We start from the raw sequence: 20,323 nt of genomic DNA on the forward strand, positions 1-20,323 counted from the left end.
TAGCACTCCGTTTACTATCAACGCGAACATTCAGAATTCCTTCTGTTTCTTCACCACAATACCGGAAAAGAAGTGAAATGCCACTGGCTAAATATACCAATGATGTGGTCGTTTACCCATCGGTACTGATAAAATAAATTTTTACAGCATCCAATAAAGTTAGCGGCTTCATCCTTGTCAAAATATTTTGATGGTTGCCTTAGCAGTCTTCGTCGGATAACCATCCAGATATGTATTTTGTCGCTGAACACACGCGATTAGCAGTTATTTGACTATCGAAAGCTACAACAATAATCTGTAGTCGGGCAGACAGCTCTTAATTTGGTTATTTTGTATTTTACAACATACAACTTCTTTGCCAATAAAAGATAGCTATTAAATCTAAGGTACCGGGTGACAATTAATTAACTATACGAAATAATATCGTCAACTTCTAAACGATTTGCGTCAGGACGTTCAAACTGCATGTTGGCAGCGGGGGATGATGGGATTTAGTAGGCGCTGTGTGGTTTGGTTTAGCAACGAAACCCACTTTCATTGGCATGGGTTCGACAATTAGCGTAACTGGCGCGTTTGGGGGACTTCACCCTCAAAGGGTGACTGTATGGTATGCAATGTCCAGTTCCTTGATGGCACTGTCGCTACTGAACGGAACGTGAAGGTTTTGGAAGATGATTTCATCCCCATTATCCAGAGTGACCCTGATTTTGACAAGATGTGGTTCATGCAATACGGAAGTCGACCCCGTCGAAGCAGGAGAATGATGTCCTGGAGGAGTACTTTGGGGACTGCATTCTGGCTCTGGGGTACCCAAGATGCCACTGGCATGGGCCTCGATTGGCCGCCATTATTCTCCGGATCTGAACACGTGTGACCCCTTTTTGTGGGGCTATATCAAAGACCGGATGTACAGCAGTAATCCGACAACCATTGCTGAGCTGAAAACATCCATTCAGGAGGGCATCGACAGCATCGATGTTCCAACACTTCAGAATGTCATGCAGAATTTTGCTATTCGTCTGCGCCACATCATCGCCAATGATGGCAGGCATATCGAACATGTCACAACCGAAATCAGAATATCTGTAGTGACGTTTACATATTGAATAAAGTGTGTGCACGTCGTAGTCTGTAACTAATGTACTTTTTTTCATGTAGTTCAATAATTGTCACCCTGTATACGAAGTTTTCTGAACTTTAAGCTGTGAACGTAACGCCTCAATTCTTCGCAGTTGTCTGGGAATGGGTGACCTACCATCATGAACTGACGGAGAGAGAAGAAATGTGCTAAACTACTTTGCGACTCTTCCTGTATCCGCACATTAAGGAATATAGTTTGCTCTCTGGAACAACTTTTGGTGAAGTTCGTGATTTAACAGGAGGTTAGGAACCAAGTTTTTTTTAAAAGTCTTTTTAATCTAAAACCAGTCTTCCAGTGTCAGACCGAGAAATTATCACCTTCCCTTGGAATGCAACATGCAGTGTCGGCAAACACAAGTACACATCAAACAGAGCTAATGAAAGAGGGAAATGACGCTTCCTTTTGCACAATGCCAGTGTAGCTTATCTCCTCCTCTGCTAGGAAATCCAAACGACTATTGCAGAACAAAGGGGGACACGCAGCTATTCATGCAGCGTGCAGGCCGTGACGTCAGCTGCGCTGCTTCTCTAAATAAGGCTACAGTGGCATTTCACAAAAGGAACTGCCATACATGCCACTACTCACAACGAACTTCAACCAGCGGCTCTCATGGACTTACGCTCAGAAAGGCACGCCTTTCCACGAACTTCCCAAACTTTCGTTCTAGGTACGTTATCCATTCTGCATCTCCATTTGTTCTCTGCAAGCCACTTAACAATGTGTGGCACCGTGTACAGTGATCTCTTAGCATCCCTCCTATTGCAGTCGTGAATGGCGCGCGAGAAACACAATTTTCGGGAAGCCTCTTCGTAAGCTCGAATTTCTCTGATATATACACGGTCGTTAACTGAGATCTTACACAGAGTGTTTGCATCAAACGTCTAGGGGTGACAGATCATGTAATGGGGAACAACTTTTGTTAGAGACACTGTTCGCCGATGCTTCCTGGCGACGCTAGGCGTCTGTTATTATGAGTTACGCCATGGTAACATTCGGCAAGGCGTCGGTACTGGTAAGCAATTTGTGTTGCCTAAAATCCAGGCCTCTGCTTCGCATGAAAGGGTGGTAAGCAGAGCTTCTAAAATATGTGTTTGATCTTAGAGACGTTTTTCTTGTTGAAAATCACTGTCAGTTTACTGAAATAGGTATTATGCAGCACTATGGTGGCCTTTATTTTTTTCATATTCCGTATTTCTTCACGCACAACCCCTAGTTTTATTTCCTTTTGTTTTAAGAAGAAGAAGAAGAAGAAATTTAATACCTATTTGGTGAAACTGGAGACGAGGAACCCATGCTGCAGAGATCGAGAAGTTGTTCCATGTCATACGTGTTGTTTCTTGCTGCTTATGCATGTGCTTGACTGAAATCACACTCCAAAATGAAATTTTCACTCTGCAGCGGAGTGATGAGAGTTCATTTCAGTCAAGAGTTTGGACATGTTGAAGTTAAGCATGGATTTAGATTTTTTCAGTAGGTTCCTTTTCCTCGGGATCCGAAACCACCTATCTTGGTGCAAAGATGCAAAGAAAAGTGTTAAGGTGGCATGTCATTTTTTCTTCCAGGAGTGCTAATCCCGCATGTTTCGTAGGAGAGCGTCTGTGAAGTCTGTAAGGTATGAGATGGGGTAGTGGTGGAAGTAAATCTGAGGACGGGTCGTGAGTCGTGCTTGGGTAGTTCAGATGGCAGAGCACTTGCCCGCGAAAGGCAAAGGTCCCGAGCGAGTCTCTGTCCGGCACACAGTTTTAATCTGCCTGGAAGTTTCAAGTGTAGTCAAGTTTACGTTCATTCAATGCGTGGCACTCACTAATAACGATACAGACAGATAAAACCAAACAAATAAGGTTGTTTCCACTGGCACAAAATGTACGGGCAATCGGAAGTGAGCTATTTCCTCACATAATATGAAAACAACTGCAATAATTATTCCGATAATGTGCGCAGGTGGATTGCCAGGATGGTAATACTGTGATCTCGCAATACTCTTAGGCTGTCAACTCATTACGACTGGCTAAACTTTGAGCGTTTCACTACAATTTTATTTCGGAGTGGAAGACAATGTATGGTTATTTTAATTAATGTCGTAGACAGAAGCAACAATCTGAAGAAAATATTTCCCGTCGTTTCCGTTTCGAACACGGGGAGGAGTTGGACACACAGGGTTATTCCCAAGTATGTTTCAGAAATTGTTTCAGAAACTGACTGAGTAAAAATTACAATACATACAGAAAACACTTACAGGAGTGGATACAAAATGTCTCTAAGTTTTTAACTCACGTTATATATGCTCAAAATGGACAACATCTGTGACATGACAAATGTAAATACGAGCGCGCAATTAATTGGCACGAATGGTCCAGGTATGCGAGACAGAACCCGCTACGCAAATCCGTTCATTGGGTTGTCTACCAGCAGGCGCGAATTAATTCAATGCAAGAATACTGGCATCAAGCGAGTACAAGACAAGGTTAACAATGAAACCTGAATACAGTATAGGCTACAGGTGCAAGCTGTAATTGTAAGAATTCTGGAAATCTCATCGGACATCATATTACTATTGGGACAATGACACAATGCAATAACATGCAGAAAACTCTCGCTGGTTCTCCGATAACGTTCTGTGGCACACATGCGCCCCGGTAGCGAAAGAGATAAGAAGCACGTGGAAGTGTAAGACATTTTTCAACAGTGTATGTTTTAAAGACCTTATTATGACCTTTCCGCGGCTAAAGGCACTAATGCGAACACAACGAAAAGTGGAAACGTAACTGACGCGGATATTTATCATCTTCCAGATACACCGCTGCGGACGAATGCTTCAAACCAGTGACCCACGTCGCAGTAGAGTGCTGCTGATCTTTCTGAGACACGCAGCTGAAAACTGCATTCGTAACAGAGTCATATTATTCCAGTTATAATCAATAATTGCCGAGGATTCGTTAATCGTTCTCTGAAAAGGGACGTAACCCAGTAACGAACAAAGGATGAGAGACATATTTTCTAATATGGAGCTATTTAATGGAACAGTTTCCAGGCGCAAAGTACATTTCATTTATCTTCATACGATGGTCCTTATCCGAAATATGACTGACGGTGTGAATGGTTACGATGCGGAGGCACCAGTTTCGTTTTCCCAGTGACAGACTAGGGGGAGGATTTACACGGAGCCCTCTACGGCTCGTGAGTGAGACAAGCTGCTTGACGAGAAATGGCGGCACTGTTGTGTGAAAATCTATATTAATGAGTGGGCGAGCAGTGTGATAACTACTAGCTTCACAACACTTGCGCCTACGACAACAAACAAGACCAAAAAGTGAGTCGGTACCATGTGACTCACGGAACTCTTCGTGGAGTTTGTGTTTTTAATGAATATGCAATAAAAATTGACGCAGACAGAAAACACAGATTTCCTTCTTTTGACGAGTTGTCACCAAAACGATTAGGATTTCTGTTATGTCTCCAGGCCTTACTCCAACTTTTATTATCACTGATGGTTAATTTCGGTGCATTCACTTCATTTTTATTCTTGTACAACAAAATGTATTTCACCTGCATATTCCAACGAAGTTGTCTATATATACAAGAACTTCCCGACGCGTGCAGAAGATAATGACAATATGCAGACTAAAATGTTTCTTTCATTTTTCGTTTGGCCTTACTTCTATTTACAGGAACGACCTTTCGGATACCCTTGCGTGTATATCAACAGAGATACGTTTGAAGTGCATTCACAAGGATTAGTATGAGTAACTACAGAGCTGACGGTTAGGATCATAAGTAGTAATCAGTTTCCAAATTTAAGACCCTTTTTCCGCTTGTTTCACAACTGAAAATGTTTCCTGTATTTTGCGACCATCGTGCTTCGTTTGAAGAAGCAAGTGCATGAAATCTGAACAATGTTATTTTACGAGTGAATCTCAATGTAGACAAGTGCAATGTGCTGCGAATACATAGAAAGATAGATCCCTTATCATTTAGCTACAAAATAGCAGGTCAGCAACTGGAAGCAGTTAATTCCATAAATTATCTGGGAGTACGCATTAGGAATGATTTAAAATGGAATGATCATATAAAGTTGATCGTCGGTAAAGCAGATGCCAGACTGAGATTCATTGGAAGAATCCTAAGGAAATGCAATCCGACAACAAAGGAAGTAGGTTACAGTACGCTTGTTCGCCCACTGCTTGAATACTGCTCAACAGTGTGGGATCCGTATCAGATAGGGTTGATAGAAGAGATAGAGAAGATCCAACGGAGAGCAGCGCGCTTCGTTACAGGAACATTTAGTAATCGCGAAAGCGTTACGGAGATGATGGATAAACTCCAGTGGAAGACTCTGCAGGAGAGACGCTCAGTACCTCGGTACGGCCTTTTGTTGAAGTTTCGAGAACATACCTTCACAGAGGAGTCAAGCAGTATATTGCTCCCTCCTACGTATATCTCGCGAAGAGACCATGAGGGTAAAATCAGAGAGATTAGAGCCCACACAGAAGCATACCGACAATCCTTCTTTCCACGAACAATACGAGACTGGAATAGAAGGAAGAACCGATAGAAGTACTCAGGGTACCCTCCGCCACACACCGTCAGGTGGCTTGCGGAGTATTGATGTACATGTAGATGCAGAATTAATTAGTTTAGGCTCGTACAACTAGTTTGTGCGCTACAGAAAAGTGTATGCAGCTTAGCAAATATTAGTTCGTGTGAAAAAAAGGTATGTACCTCTCTTATGCCTTTCACGACCTTCCATTTTCTGTTCTCATCGGTAAGAGGATCTATGTGATACAGGACTAAGAAGACTGTTGGCAGCTTTCAACACTTCTAAAAGGTGGATCTGGTCACCACTACCAATTTTAAAATCTACTCTCCTGCCTCCCGCGTGTATTTGCAGCCCAAAAGCCACCGCTCAATGTTAGCTGTCTTGCATAATCGTAATGTCTTCTTTCTCAATCAACTACTTCACTTCCTGTTTCGTTCTCTACAACGAAATGAGTGAAATTACGGCGTGTTAGCCTGTATAACCACTGTGATTTAACTTAATATCAGAACCGCCAACAGTCCGTGATGTTAAACAAGCACAGTGGCGGCTAAGGAAAACGCATAGCATTGTGAATTATTTCAAGACAGTTGTGCATATACTGTAAGTGGTTCACCTTATCTCCGGGAAATTTCACGATAGAAACTAATGGGAAAACGACTGAAGTTCCCTCATTCCTAGCTGCAATTGGTCTATTAATACTCTTGTTAGTCATCATATGACTAAAATGAAAACATGAAATGAACAGGAATGTAACAGAACGGCAAAGCGAACAACAGACTTCTGCTTGATATCGACTGATACATCCCAAGATAGAACATTTCCGTACAGAGGCGTCACACTTTAATGAAGAGCTTAGTGAAAAAAGTGTGGGATGACAGTAACGAATGACTGAGCGACTACACACACACACACACACACACACACACACACACACACACACACACACACACACACCTGAGGTAATCTAAACTACTGTGGCTTGTATGTTCCTCGCCTCTCTGAACTGTGACTACACATTCTTCACTTCGATGCACCTGCTGTAAGCGCTGAGATCGAAAAATAATCTGCGAGAAATGGACGACGGCGCATCCCTGACAAACGACGTAAACTTCCCAACATTTCGGCTATCACGTAGCTTCGACCAGACGTTTCCAGCATCGGGAGCCTGGATACTCTTAAGATCACATAAACATAGCTGCGCGAGATTTGTTTGTCGGATACCGGAATGGGATAACACCACGGCTTTCTCGTGTACTTTTCCCGCTCCGCCACTGAGCCAGTAACTTTCACACAAATACCAGCGACGACAGGAAAATAAGAAGACCGATACATCTCTAACAATCTCAAGATTATGCGTGAAAGAAACATTATCCGTAATTCACTTCCCAGTTCATCCTCATTTCTAGTTGCGCTCTAGTTCCGATACTTCAATGCCTCTCAGAAGCTTTCTGACTGACGGAACAATTATTTACTTCCCTGCTTCCCTAAACAGCAAGACAAAAATCGAACTAATCGAGCACACAGCAAACAAAAATAGTACGTACAGATGCCTAGTTACTCTCGCGAGTTCGTTACAGAAACATGAGAATGGAAGACCGAAGTAAAATACCAATCATAACGCAGTCGGATATATTGTGGATTCGAGTTTAAGGCGGGGGGGGGGGGGGAAGCATATCTCCCGACAACTGCGTATTATCACCACTTGCATAATATTTTCTTTACTCCATATTAAGTATTTGCGTTATGCAAATATCGCAAGGTGAATACCACGCTGCATCAACATTCACATGAGTAATTTCTGTTTGCACCGTCACTCTGGAAAATGGGAATGTGAAGAGAGTAGTGACAGATTTCAACAGCAGTGACATCCATTATGTACGCGATTTTCTGCAGGAACCGATTAGTTTTTATATGCTTTACTTCTCATGTTCTTTAAATTTATATATCCTACAGTATAATACTGCATTATGGTTTTCCCAACTTTCCATGCGCAGTTTTCCATTCCACAACACACACTTGATATAGCGCTATGCGAGGGTAAAACCTTTCCCGCGATAACCCCATTATATCGCGCTTCTACTATATTCTCTATGTTGCAAAGTATCTTGTGAAACTTAAAACTTTCTTCTGTTATCCTCGTATTTCCTAAGCTCATTTCATCTTCACTAATCAATTTCCTTAGTCAGTAGCTGCACGTTATTTCCTCCTCCGTCAGCTGCTCAAAATTATAAAAGGATGTTCATTTTCTGCACATACACCATATATCAGTAACATCAAGTTCAATATGCACCCATACATATGGGACTGAAAAACCGGAACACACTAAATCGAATTGCTATCTAAAGCACAAAGCATTAATGTTTCTACAGTTTAAAGCAGATTTCTATAAACACCTGGCACATTTATAAAGTCCAATAGTGGGAAAACTATGAGTGACACATTCGAATGCTTTCAGCACCCTAATCACAGTGGTACGTAAAGCTTCAGAATACAGTCTGTACGAGCCGAGGGGGCTTCGCTTCTAAGTGCAGCGCGAGTGCTACCTGCAAGTCCTCAAAAAATAAAACTACACTAACTACTCGCAGAGAGGGTACAGCCTTGTTACAAAATGTGCCTCCTCTGCAACACTGGCTTCGCCCATACCCTGCACCCTCATTCAAAAAGCTATCAAATTAAAATGTATATTTTATGTGTGATGGAAAGGGGCTGACCATGTTCAATTCTACAAAAATCATCACATTACTGCTGGATTCCATACTCCTGAACAGGCACAATTTGGAAGACTTCAGGCTGCCAATACTTTGTCTGACCACTGCCACTAATAATAATAATAATAATAATAATAATAATAATAATAATAAAGTATAGGCCCTATAACACTGTTGCAGCCATCGCAAGTTACTGTTGCATTGTTCTGTCAATTAGTTCATTTATTGTTGTAAAGTGAGTAATGCAATACTCTATGGTCTATTTCAGCAACTACCTACAACTCTGAAAAAAACATTTTCGCGAGCTATTGAAGTATGTGTGATGAATACGTCTCCGTTTTACTGTAATAGATGCATAATACGAAGTATGTGTGTAGTGTGTGTGAACTATGTAAGTAAGACCATGTTCGCACATTCACCACATTGCGGCAACATTAATGCTACTACTTGGAAAACACTGGGAACGTATGCAATCAATATTGGAGCCCAGTCAATGAAGGAAAAGAAAGGTCAAATAGGGAATAATTCATAAAGTCTCAGCCTTTTTTGTCCAGTAACAGGAGGGTGCGCCACGAACAACATACTAAAAAAAAGGGTAAAATGGACAATCGAGATCGCAATAAGAGGTGTACGATTTTGGTATCACGAGAAAACCAAGGAGCCGCCAGCACTAACCATAGGGGGCCAAAAAATCTGAAGATGGCTTTGAGATAAGCCGAAACCGCTAAATACACAAATATTATTGCGATCTCGACTGTCTATTGTAACCTAAATGTAACACAAGGTTGCTGCTCTCCATAGACCATGTTGTCTAAATTTATGGTACTAAAAAAAAAATCCTGGTCCATGAGTTGTGGGAGGTTTAAAGGTCAGTTTTATACGCTTTCTCGAAAAACGCAAAAAACCGCTGCTTCAAGCGGGACTGTTTCTCACTACAAAATTAAACTACATTTAATCTCCTACAAGGAAGTCTCTTTTTAGCCAGGACTACTAGTCCCCGCATTGCGGAGGCTGTAAAAAACGTGTATTTTTTAAAGGTAGTGTTTTAATGGTATAAAATTTATATTTATTGTTAAATGAAGTGTTAAGAACAAATATCAAACGTGTGTGTCACATCTACGCGTAACAGTGCTGTATTAAGGTGTGAAATGCGTTAGGGTGTAACGGCAAGGGGGGGAGGGGGGTGTAAGGTAAAAGCGTGAGGGACTGCTGTCGCCGGATTGTGATAATGCTCTCCCCTCTTTCACAGACCTACAAGCGAGTCCCTACTCCCTTACCACACTATGTCATAAGAAGCTACTACAGGGAGTTTACACTGGACTCGCATTTGGGAGGACGATGGCTCAAACCCGCGTCCGGCCATCCTGATTTAGGTTATCCGTGATTTCCCTTTGAAAGGGCACGGCCGATTTCCTTCCCTAATCCGATGGGACCGATGACCTCGCCGTTTGGTTCCTCTCCCGAAACAACAATCCAGCAGGGTGTTTCACGAAAGTAGACCAATCCTTTCGCAGTGCGCTTTATATATCACCGGTGACGCAGAGCGCGAACATACCCAGGGATGTTCATTTTTCCACAAAGAGCATTAACGTTGCATGGAATACAGATATGAGTTAACAATAACACTAACGCAAAAGACTGACGTGGACTACTTTTTACACTGTTACGACGTTTGCCACGGCCATTTCCATAATAGGTTTCCTTCCACGACTTCGTTGTGCCAAATATCTGAGTGCACTTTCAACGACATTACATTAACGGTTCTATTTTCTCTAGTGGGAAATTGTTTCTTTGCCATGATGTCTGCTTACTTGTTTTGTTGGGGGCCTTGGTGCGATGGAATCCAGACAAAGTTCACCCACAATCCCCACTGCTGCAGCTCAACTCATGGCTGCAGTATGATCACATCATGAATGTTACGGTCCTTACGTGTAACTGGTGTATTCAGAGCTGCTAGCACACTAGTCACATATCATCACTGTCAGATATAATCACTGTATCAAGTGTGGCAACGTTGTCTTGGATCTTGTAGTGTACCTCTGTGTCTGAAGTTTCGTTGATCTCTATGGTCCCTTTAGTTGTGTACTGATACACAAAACAGCGGAAGTGAGTGTATTCACAGTATATAAGAATAAGCCCGTTGCAGCCCCACACCATCAAACGGAATCCTGTTTACAACTATTATTTACTGTTATCACATTACTGCATTGAAGATGTGCGAATGTCAGATTAACGTAACACGTTATCTGTATCAATAATATACACTGATCAGCCAGAACATTATGACCGCCTACCTGCTATCGATATAAAGACGTCCAGACGATAGCAGTGTCACCTGCCTAGCAATGACTGCTACTCAGACACACGCACGGTGCATGTAGTATCAGTGAGAATGCTGTACATGTGTAGAATGGGGAAGGCGCGACCTATCTACGTTTGACCGAGGGCAACTTGTGATGACCTCGAGGCTCAGCAAGAGCGTTGCGGAAACTGCGTGATTTGTCGGGTGTCCGAGGAGTTTTGTGCTGTCTTCAACACGTGGCGAAACCACGGTGATACCACGTCTAGGCGTCGTGGGGTTGGGCGGCTACCCTTGATTACAAATGTTGGACGTCGTAGGCTGGGCAGACTGGTAAACTGGACAGGCAGTGAACTGTGACGGAACTAAAAGCAGGTTTTAATGCTGGTCAGGGTGCAAGTGTGTTTTAAAACACAGGCACCGAACACTCCCAACGATAGGCCGCCGCAGTCGACGACCCATGCATGAGCCATTATAATACCAAGACGACGACAACTACAACTGAAATCGGCACGTGATCATCGACACTAGACGTTGGCGCAGTGGAAGAACGCCGCATGGCCTGATGTACCACCATCATGCTGATGGGACGGCGCGAATCCGTCGTCTTCTAGGGAAACAGCACCCTGACACTTCCGCGGGACGGAGACACGCTGACGGCGGCTCCATTATGCTCTGAACAACATTCACGTGGGTGTCCATGGGTCCAGTGGATCTCGTGCAAGGCAGCACGATGGTAAAAGAGTATGATACACTAGTTGCACACCAAGTACACCCTCTTTCATGACGATAATATTTCCCGACGGCACTGGCATTTTTCAACAAGATAACGCGTCATGTCACAAGGTCAGTAGTGTGACAGAATGGTTCGAGGAACACAGCGGCGAGTTCCAACTGATGTGTTGGTCCCCCCAACTGACCACATCTGAGCCCGATCAAACATATCTGGCATGTGATTGAACGTGGAGTCACAGCTCATCGCCCCCTCCCCGGTATTTACGAGAATTATGTTACTTGTGTGTGCAGATGTGGTTCCAAATCCCTCCAGCGACCTACCAACGCCTCACTGCTGCCATGTCACAATGCGTCGCCGCTGGTATCCGTGACAAAACGTGGACATACCGGCTATTAGGTACGTGGTCATAATGTTCTGGCTGATCAGCGTATATATCAATTGGTTCTACTAATAAACTCATGAATGAAGTACAACCACCAGTAAATCCTTTAGGTTCGTCATAAAAATAAATTTATTCGTAGCTTAACTTTTTGTGTTTGTAAATAATGGGCATCTTTCTTGACTGAATCAGGTGACTTCAAATTTTCTGAAGATTATTCTCATTTGAGTGAACTGAGCGATTGGTTTGGAAAATATGTACAATATGTACGACGAATTTCAATAAGAAAGGAGCAGTATCCCCAATTCCTTGAACAGGCCGCTGAAGGACGTTCTTGAGTTCACCACACGAATAATTCATACTGGATTCTGAAAAATTTAGCCCGCCTGGATGAGTGTTTTATTAAGTGATCCCGTGTGGTGACATGGAACGAAGATAATCTGAATATTCCAGCGCTTTGCTTTTTGCAGCTGTGAAAACCAAATAGCGCCCAACCAGTTCGGGTTCCTACATGCAGTTGGCACAAGAGAAGCAATATTTAGTGTACAAGTATTGTTCCGAAGATGTAGGGACATCAATTTTGATGTATTTGCTTGCCTCATTGATTATCAGAAGGCATTTGACCGAGTGAAGCATGAACAAATGATAGAAATACTAAAGGAAACAGGAACTGATGGTAAAGATCTAAGAATGATAGCCAATTTATACTGGAACCAATCTGCAGTCATGAGAAAAGATCAAGATCAATAAGAACAAGTAACAACACGATGTTGTGTCAGGCAAGGCTGTATAATATCACCGATACTCTTTAACCTGTATTCAAAACACATATTCAGAGAGGTTTTACTTGACGTGGAAGAAGGAATCTCAGGGAATATGGTTCACACTCTACAATTTTCGTTATGCAGATGACACTGTGGTGTTTGCGGATACACTGGAAGGGCTGCAGAAGCTGATAAAATTTGTGAGAGAAGCAAGAAATACGGCTTGGACATCAACACAAACAAAACAAAATTTATGATTATCAGCAGGAAGAAAATTCGAGCTGTGAATCTCTACACCATAGAACGTCTTTCACAGTACGCGCATCTGGGCGCCGTCATTAACGAAGCATGGGACAACTCGCAGGAGATAAAGTGTCGCATCGGAAAGGCGAGGAGTGTTTTCAACTCGATGAGCTCAGCCTTTAAGAGTCACGATCTTACCATGAACACAAAAATGCGGATCCTCAGGTGTTGTGCGTTCTCAGTTCTGTTGTACGGTGTGGAAACATGGGACCTTACAAAGGCAACCACTACCAGATTCCAAGCCTTTGAACTCTGCATATACAGAAGAATGTTGAGAATATCATGGACACAAAAAGTGACAAACGTCAAGTTAAGAAAAGCCCAGAGCTGATCAACATCATGAAGTGTCGCAAACTACAATACCCTGGCCACTTCATGAGGAATAAAAAAAGATACGAGCTTCTTCAACGTATCCTGCAAGGAAAAATCAAGGGAAAGAGACCTTCTGGACGAAGGAGGATTTCTTGGTTCGACAACCTCAGATCTTGATTTAATATTAACTCTGAAGAACTGTTTCGGATTGTAAATGATGAAGACTGAATAACCATAATGATCGCCACCGTCAGAAGCCGACAGGCACGCTAAGAACAAGCAGCTGGTATTTCCAGCAACATTTACATTGCAAAAGAAAAAAAAAGGCCAAAGCGTTACGAAGTTCTGCAGTATGCTCTTCGCAATTAAATTTATCGTGGAGTTGCAATTCCAAGAATTTAACACTGTCAGCTTCTGTTATCTCCTTAACGTATTTTAGACATATCCTAGAAGGAATACATATGATGTAAATTTTCGAAGTGTAGGGACAAAAAATTGGCTAAAATCATTTATTAAAGTACTTGGAAAACGCATTCATCGCTGTTTCAAAAAGTGTACTTGATTTACTGTTTACGGCAATGTTCGTCACACCTACGCACAAAACAAACCTATCTGGTGATGTTATTGGTACAAAGACACCGATATACGTGAGCAAAAGTAGGGGCCTTAAGAGGTGTGTGTGTGTGTGTGTGTGTGTGTGTGTGTGTGTGTGTGTGTGTGTGTGTGTGTGTTCTTATAAGAAAGGTGTGTTTTATGATTTATATCCAAAAATTTATTTGTTGAAGCGTTGTAGGTTAAAAATGACAATTTGTAGGAAGTAGAATGTGTAGATCCCATCTAAGGCACTACAAAACACGACACGTCCACTACGGATGAGTTTTCTAGGTGAAATGATTACTGTCGCCTAGCTCGACAACTTGCGCTCCCAAAAAAGTGACGCACAAAAGAAAGTCCCCATGCAGTTCTATAAGAGAGATATTTATGAGAAAATGAAATTCGGAAGGAAAGGTGGATAGCTTTGACGACTAAAATCCCCGTCCTTCTACGTGAAGTATGAAGGCAGTCCCATTTACCAAATATGGCAGTTCGATGGTATTATTTTACTTTCGACGCTAGCGTACCTCGCAACAGTAGAGCTGCTGCTCGTACTCCGCAGCAAATTAACATGCCATCAGGCGGGCCAGGTGCAGTGGGCGGGAGCGGGGAGGTCCGTATGCTAATACGGCGCTAACAGGCTGGCACTCTGCTGACGTACGCCTACAAGGTAACGCCGGACGCGACGATGACGGATGCTCAGAGGCTCCACGTGCGCCGGGCGCAAAGCGTCGCGCCCATTACCGGACCTCGCCGCCGCGGCATTCCACGCGCGCTTCACGACCACCTGTGCACTCAAAATCTGCCCTGTTGGCACTGCCATTACTACAGCTGCAGTCCGCTCCGCACAGTTTTCCTTTCTTTCCACTTTCAGTACACTCGGTTTACGTATGAAAGCGAAATTCTTTCCACTAACTGCAATATTTATCACGCATTATACACAACTGCGTTTGCTTTCAAGGCCATTTTCAAGTGTTTACCAACGACGACGACGACGACGACGACGACGACGACGACGACAACAACAGCAACAAGAACCACGTTGTAAATAAAAAGTTGCAAATTATTACGTCTGTCTTACTGAATCGCTTAAGTCTGAAAGAGTATTGATAAAAATCGTAGAAAATCTTTGACTTATCTTGGGCTGCAACAGCACGCATTAGAAAACAGCCAATGACAGCGTACCTGTACAAAACCACTGACTCAAAATTTGAATACAGAGGTGTGAATGTAAAATAACAGCAACATACTCACTAAGCAGAGAAGCGTCACAGTCTATTAGATAGCCTTCCTTCAATAAATTTGTGACAGTGAAACATATTGCAAATAACGTGTTCTACATGCTAGCGTACCAACGCATGATTAAGAACTAACAACGGCAGCGCAGGAAAATTAGGCTTAAGAAGCATTAACTATACAAAACATTTGTTTGTTTTATGAGCACTAGGCCGTGGTCCAAGGCATGTTTCTCCGGCTAACGTTTCGTCTGCCAATGCCAGACACATCAGAAGCTGCAACGACTCAGAAAGCAGTTAGTATCTCACACATGTTCAGCAGCCCCAACTGTTTATACATATCCACGATGATACGGTTCGTAACGTCATCAGACCGTCGCCTAGACGCGGGATCGCACCGACCGTGTGTTGCGAGCTAGTACATGGGAAGAGTTGGTGTTGTTGCTTTAAATAGCACGAAGGCCCACCATTTGTCCAGTCCACAATTTGTCCGGATTGTTGAGCTTGTTTGAGACAGTACTCGTTTTCTGAGTCATTGTATTCTTGATGGTTCTTTCTTCAGCGTCGGAAGCCGAATCTGTGGGCGGAGATATATGGCTTGGACCGCGACCTTGTGACCATAAAACAAAAACCAGGAAGGGCGTAAATACCGGCCGTGGAGGCGTGCGCTTTTCTTGCCGTGTTTCACAAAACTTTATTACTAGTGTTCAACCTAGGTTTCTCGCTCAAAGCCGATTTTCGAGTACACAACAGATTCCGAAGATTGCAACCAAGTGAAGATGAACACGTACCCGCTTCATCTATCACTTCTCGACTTGAGCTATGTTATTCCTGTGGACTATTTTGATACTGTTACATTTCTATTGTACGATCTTATCACATTCATTAGTAAACTATAAAGAAACACACATTGGAATACAGCTATGTGCAGAGGAGTGGCTATTTTATGATTACGCATCTGTGAACGAAAGCTCAAAGGTGACACTCGCATGAACGAGTTTCACAATAAACTCACAACTGAATCAAACTGTTAAGAAGTCTTACTAAATATCACAGCCTCAGTAGAAAAATGTCTCTTTCATTCAATAACTGTGTGCCTGCTGTGCCCACTAAGAATGAGACAAGTCAACAGCAAACACACATCGATGTCCAACTGACAGCAAAATCTCTAAAAGCAGATCTCTACGTGAAAGCAAATGCGGTTCCCAGTCAGCCAGGTATCGAAATGTGCTCCTGTTTTATTATATCATGAAGTTCTTCAAATATACTAAGCCCGTTTTCGGCTTTCAACGAAATTTTAATGGGCCTGCATGAAATTCGGTGCTCCATCTGTGGTTGTATACACACAATCTCCAGGAGTATGATTCTCTATCCTTGTCGAGTTCTCTTTCTTACGTTCTATTTAACTAATATGTTGCGATCCGTTAGCTAGAGGTATTGAACCTATGTGGAAATTGTAAAATAATTGAATATCATTGTCCGAACTACTTTTTGTTGAGATTTTTCCCTATACATGATTTTATACTTGCCAACACTTACGCTACACCTCTCTGTGCTTGTACTCACGAAAAACTATGGTAAAGCTAGGAGAAAAACACGTCATTGCGCAAGATTCAACGCACAGGACAAGCTGCGTGAGTTTTTTCGCTTTAAAGATAGTAATCGCAAAACAACAATTTTAGAATGGGAGAAGTTCACTGTGTACGTTGAATATACAGTAAGTCAACAGGACAATTAACACTTTGGCATATACAGCAAGAAATAGAACAGACTATTTGTTAAATAATCTTCGGCCCACCACCAAACAAAGCAAGACGGATCCTTCAGTTCACTTGTTATTGTTATGTCTTACAACAGAGCTGAGATTTATTTTATGAAACTGTCAATGCCGTAGCCGCGCGGGATTAGCTGAGCGGTCTCCGGCACTGCAGTCATAGACTGTGCGGCTGGTCCCGGTGGAGGTTAGAGTCCTCCCTCGGGCGCGCGCCTGTGTGTGTGTGTCCTTAGGATAATTTAGGTTAAGGAGTGTGTAAGCTTACGGACTGATGACCTTACCAGTTGAGTCCCATAAGATTTCATACTTATTTATTTTGTCAATGCCGTAACACAGTGTTAGTCTTTGCAAGGGTTATAAGCGTCGGCGGCGCCTGCCATTTAAGATTTCAAAGGGCAACTGGCAGACAGAACAAGAAGATAATCGATTTAGATACGTCGAATCTTACATGAAATTTAATTGTAACACTCCCGTAGCCCTCTTCACAGCTCACATGCTTGATCACAAGTAACATAGGATATATTCGCTTTTTTAAAGAGCGAAAAAAAAAAGAACAGGAGCGTTTATGTACCTGTAGCATACTTGTCGGCTCCAATACAGTCCCTATGCGACGCGACTGGTATACCCAGGTTCCATTTTGCGAAATAGTGTAGAAAGTCATATAAAAATTTTTGCTGCCTCTCTCATTGTATTCCCCTTCATGTAACATACTATAACTGAATTTCGGTTTGTCTGGACTCACCACCACAACAAGAACACAGAAATGTGGGATATGTGAATGAGAGGAATTTTGAACTGATAAAAGGCAAAGAAAAAAAATTGTTAATTCCCCGTCTACGATGTGGACGTGAAAAACGGAGAATAAATTCAGTTTACGTTGAGCGTAGGAAAAGAAATTGCACTCTTATTTTAAAATAGAACTATCCTACGTTTATTTAAGATGATCTAGGGAGGCCGGCCGCTATGGCCAAGCGGTTCAGACGCTTCAATCAAGAACTGCGCTGCTGCTACGGTCGCAGGTTCGAATCCTGCCTCGGGAATGGATGTGTGTGGTCTCCTTAGATTAGTTAAGTTTAAGTTGTTCTAAGTCTAGGGAACTGATGACCTCAGATGTTAAGTCCCATAGTGCTTAGAGCCATTTGAACCATTTTGATCTAGGGAAAGTACGTAAAAACTAAATCTGGATGGGCAGATGGTGATTACAACCACCGCCATCCCGAATGCGAGTCAAATGTCTTAAGCACTGGGCCACCTCGCTCGGTAAATTGTATCAAAGGTGGTTCGATAAACACAACAGGGATGAGGGTAACTATATCTCCTACCCTTGCCGACCGAATACTGACGATGAAAATTTCTTCCACCATCAGTATTGAAAGAAAATCTAAGTCTGACGTTGCGTCTCCGTATAGGCAGCGGAAAGACAGATGAGCATGACTAGGGTTGAGCTTGTACGCTAGAGCGCCGGCAGCAGGTGTTTACCTGTTGACCTCGTGGTGCGGCAGAGAGCCGTTGACGGCGACCCTGCTGGTGGCGGGCGGCGGCGCGTTGGCCCTGACGACCACAGTAGCGGCTACTGGCGCCGCAGGCCTGCCACCCACAGGGGGTTTCCCCGTCACCACTCCGCCAGAAGCGCTGCCCCCGCTGCAACAAGCATACCCAGTTCAGCCACACGTCTAGCAAGCCACTTAACATACGAAAGAAGTGCCAGCGCTAAGTAACTCGTCATACAAAAGCTTCTGTGAGTACGTCCGTTACGTTGGCTACCTCAACCTGCAACATGCTAAAACCGAACATCTTTTCTTACTCACTATCAATCAATATTTAGGCTCACTTATAAATAACCTTATAAAAAAACTTTAGTGGAGTGTTGTGTACATAACAGTACTGGCTATACAAAGGAGGCGGGAGACGGTCCCTGAGAAGACGAGGAACAAATACGGCATCCATTATGACGATGTATCTTCAAACAAATGGTTTCCATGCTACAAGTCATATCTGCTAATATGTGATGTGTAGGAGCTGTTTGATGTGGTTCCCAATGGTTTCAGGACATTTACGCACACGCCGTAATATGTAGTTACACAATATTTACAATACACTAGTCTGTAGCCGAATGGAGGTATTTCAGCCTCTGCACTTCTCAGATGGTCTCTACATATAGGCTACGTTTCTATTACATGTAATGAGGGCCGACCACACAGCGTGCTACGCAACTGGACTGTCAAGTCCGATACATCGATCTAAGAAGAATGTGTCAGAATGCTAAATGACCATCATGATAGTTCAATATCATCGAATATACTTCCTGGAGCAGGGCGGGCAGTATGTTCCGGAAGAGGTCTGGATACAGTTCGTTTTCGAATCTAACAGAAGGAAAGGCCGATTCACAAAGCGGTGGTAATTATCCGCACCCACACACTGAAGATGAACAGTTAACAAAGGTTTGTCATCACCACTGGCATTTTGCGTAGCCCATTGGTGGGTGCCGCGGACTTCGTCGACAAAATCTACTATAAGGGTGCTGCATAGAATGCATGAAACACTTTCCAGTATAGAAACTCAGCACTTCCGAGGGAATGCTTAGTAGACCTTACATATTAGGGATCGTGCCCTGCGGTTTGTTCTGAATCAATCAGTATACATTTTCGGCAGTTAATGCGGTCTTTGCAGTGCGTAGAACACAGGTGGTATATATCACTGCATCAAGAAAACTCTCCAGTACGTAAAATGTCTAAACGTGAGGGTTGGTTTTAATACCACAATGCATTACGAAGTATCGCTCTAATGGACGTGATATGTCTTTGCTTTCCTTCGATAGCGGACTGGATTATTCAGCCAGTTGAAGGTTATCTACAGTTTAACGTGGAATCAGAACCATGGTTCAAGTAGGAAATTTTCACATAGATGCACTACGTCAGGATCTCGAAACTTCGTTGAGTCAATCACACTTTGGGGAAAGAGGACAACAACTGTATCCAACGTCATATATGTCCAGGAACAAACTGCAGTAGTTCCAAGGAGACAGCGCGCAAGACCAGTATGTGTCGCATATTATGATCACTGACTGACTAAACACTGACGATTGACGGAAAGCCGGCCGCGGTGGTCTCCCGGTTCTAGGCGCGCAGTCCGGAACCGTGCGACTGCTACGGTCGCAGGTTCGAATCCTGCCTCGGGCATGGATGTGTGTGATGTCCTTCGGTTAGTTAGGTTTAAGTAGTTCTAGGTTCTAGGGGACTAATGACCACAGCAGTTGAGTCCCATAGTGCTCAGAGCCATTTGAACCATTTTTTTTTTGATTGACGGAAAAGTCAATTTCAGCCTTTCGCAATACACCTCCACTACCCTCCGTACTGGTGATCGCTAACACACAAGTACTGTCATGCTCCTCGACCTGAAATTCACTCGTTCGGGTCCTGCTCAAAGAATCTGAATCAACAGTATTTGTTCAGCGTAGGTCAGGAGAGTGGTGGCATACAGATTCTCATCATAAGACAATCATCATCGACACAACGTGTTGTGGCTGAGATAAGGGCGTTGA

General features: G+C 43.1%; 1 protein-coding gene across 2 annotated transcripts in view; it reads right to left on the reverse strand.

Moving 5' to 3' along the window:
• The window catches only part of LOC126268205 (WD repeat-containing protein 47), a 635,268-nt gene that overhangs the window by 221,087 nt on the left and 393,858 nt on the right, over positions 1-20,323 (reverse strand). For both annotated transcript variants that reach the window (XM_049973832.1, XM_049973831.1), the window contains one exon: positions 18,262-18,423. In XM_049973832.1, coding sequence (XP_049829789.1) covers positions 18,262-18,423 — 162 coding nt within the window. The remainder of the gene's footprint in view (positions 1-18,261; positions 18,424-20,323) is intronic.

This window comes from Schistocerca gregaria, chromosome 4 (genome assembly GCF_023897955.1).
Source record: "Schistocerca gregaria isolate iqSchGreg1 chromosome 4, iqSchGreg1.2, whole genome shotgun sequence".
Classification (NCBI taxonomy): domain Eukaryota; kingdom Metazoa; phylum Arthropoda; class Insecta; order Orthoptera; family Acrididae; genus Schistocerca; species Schistocerca gregaria.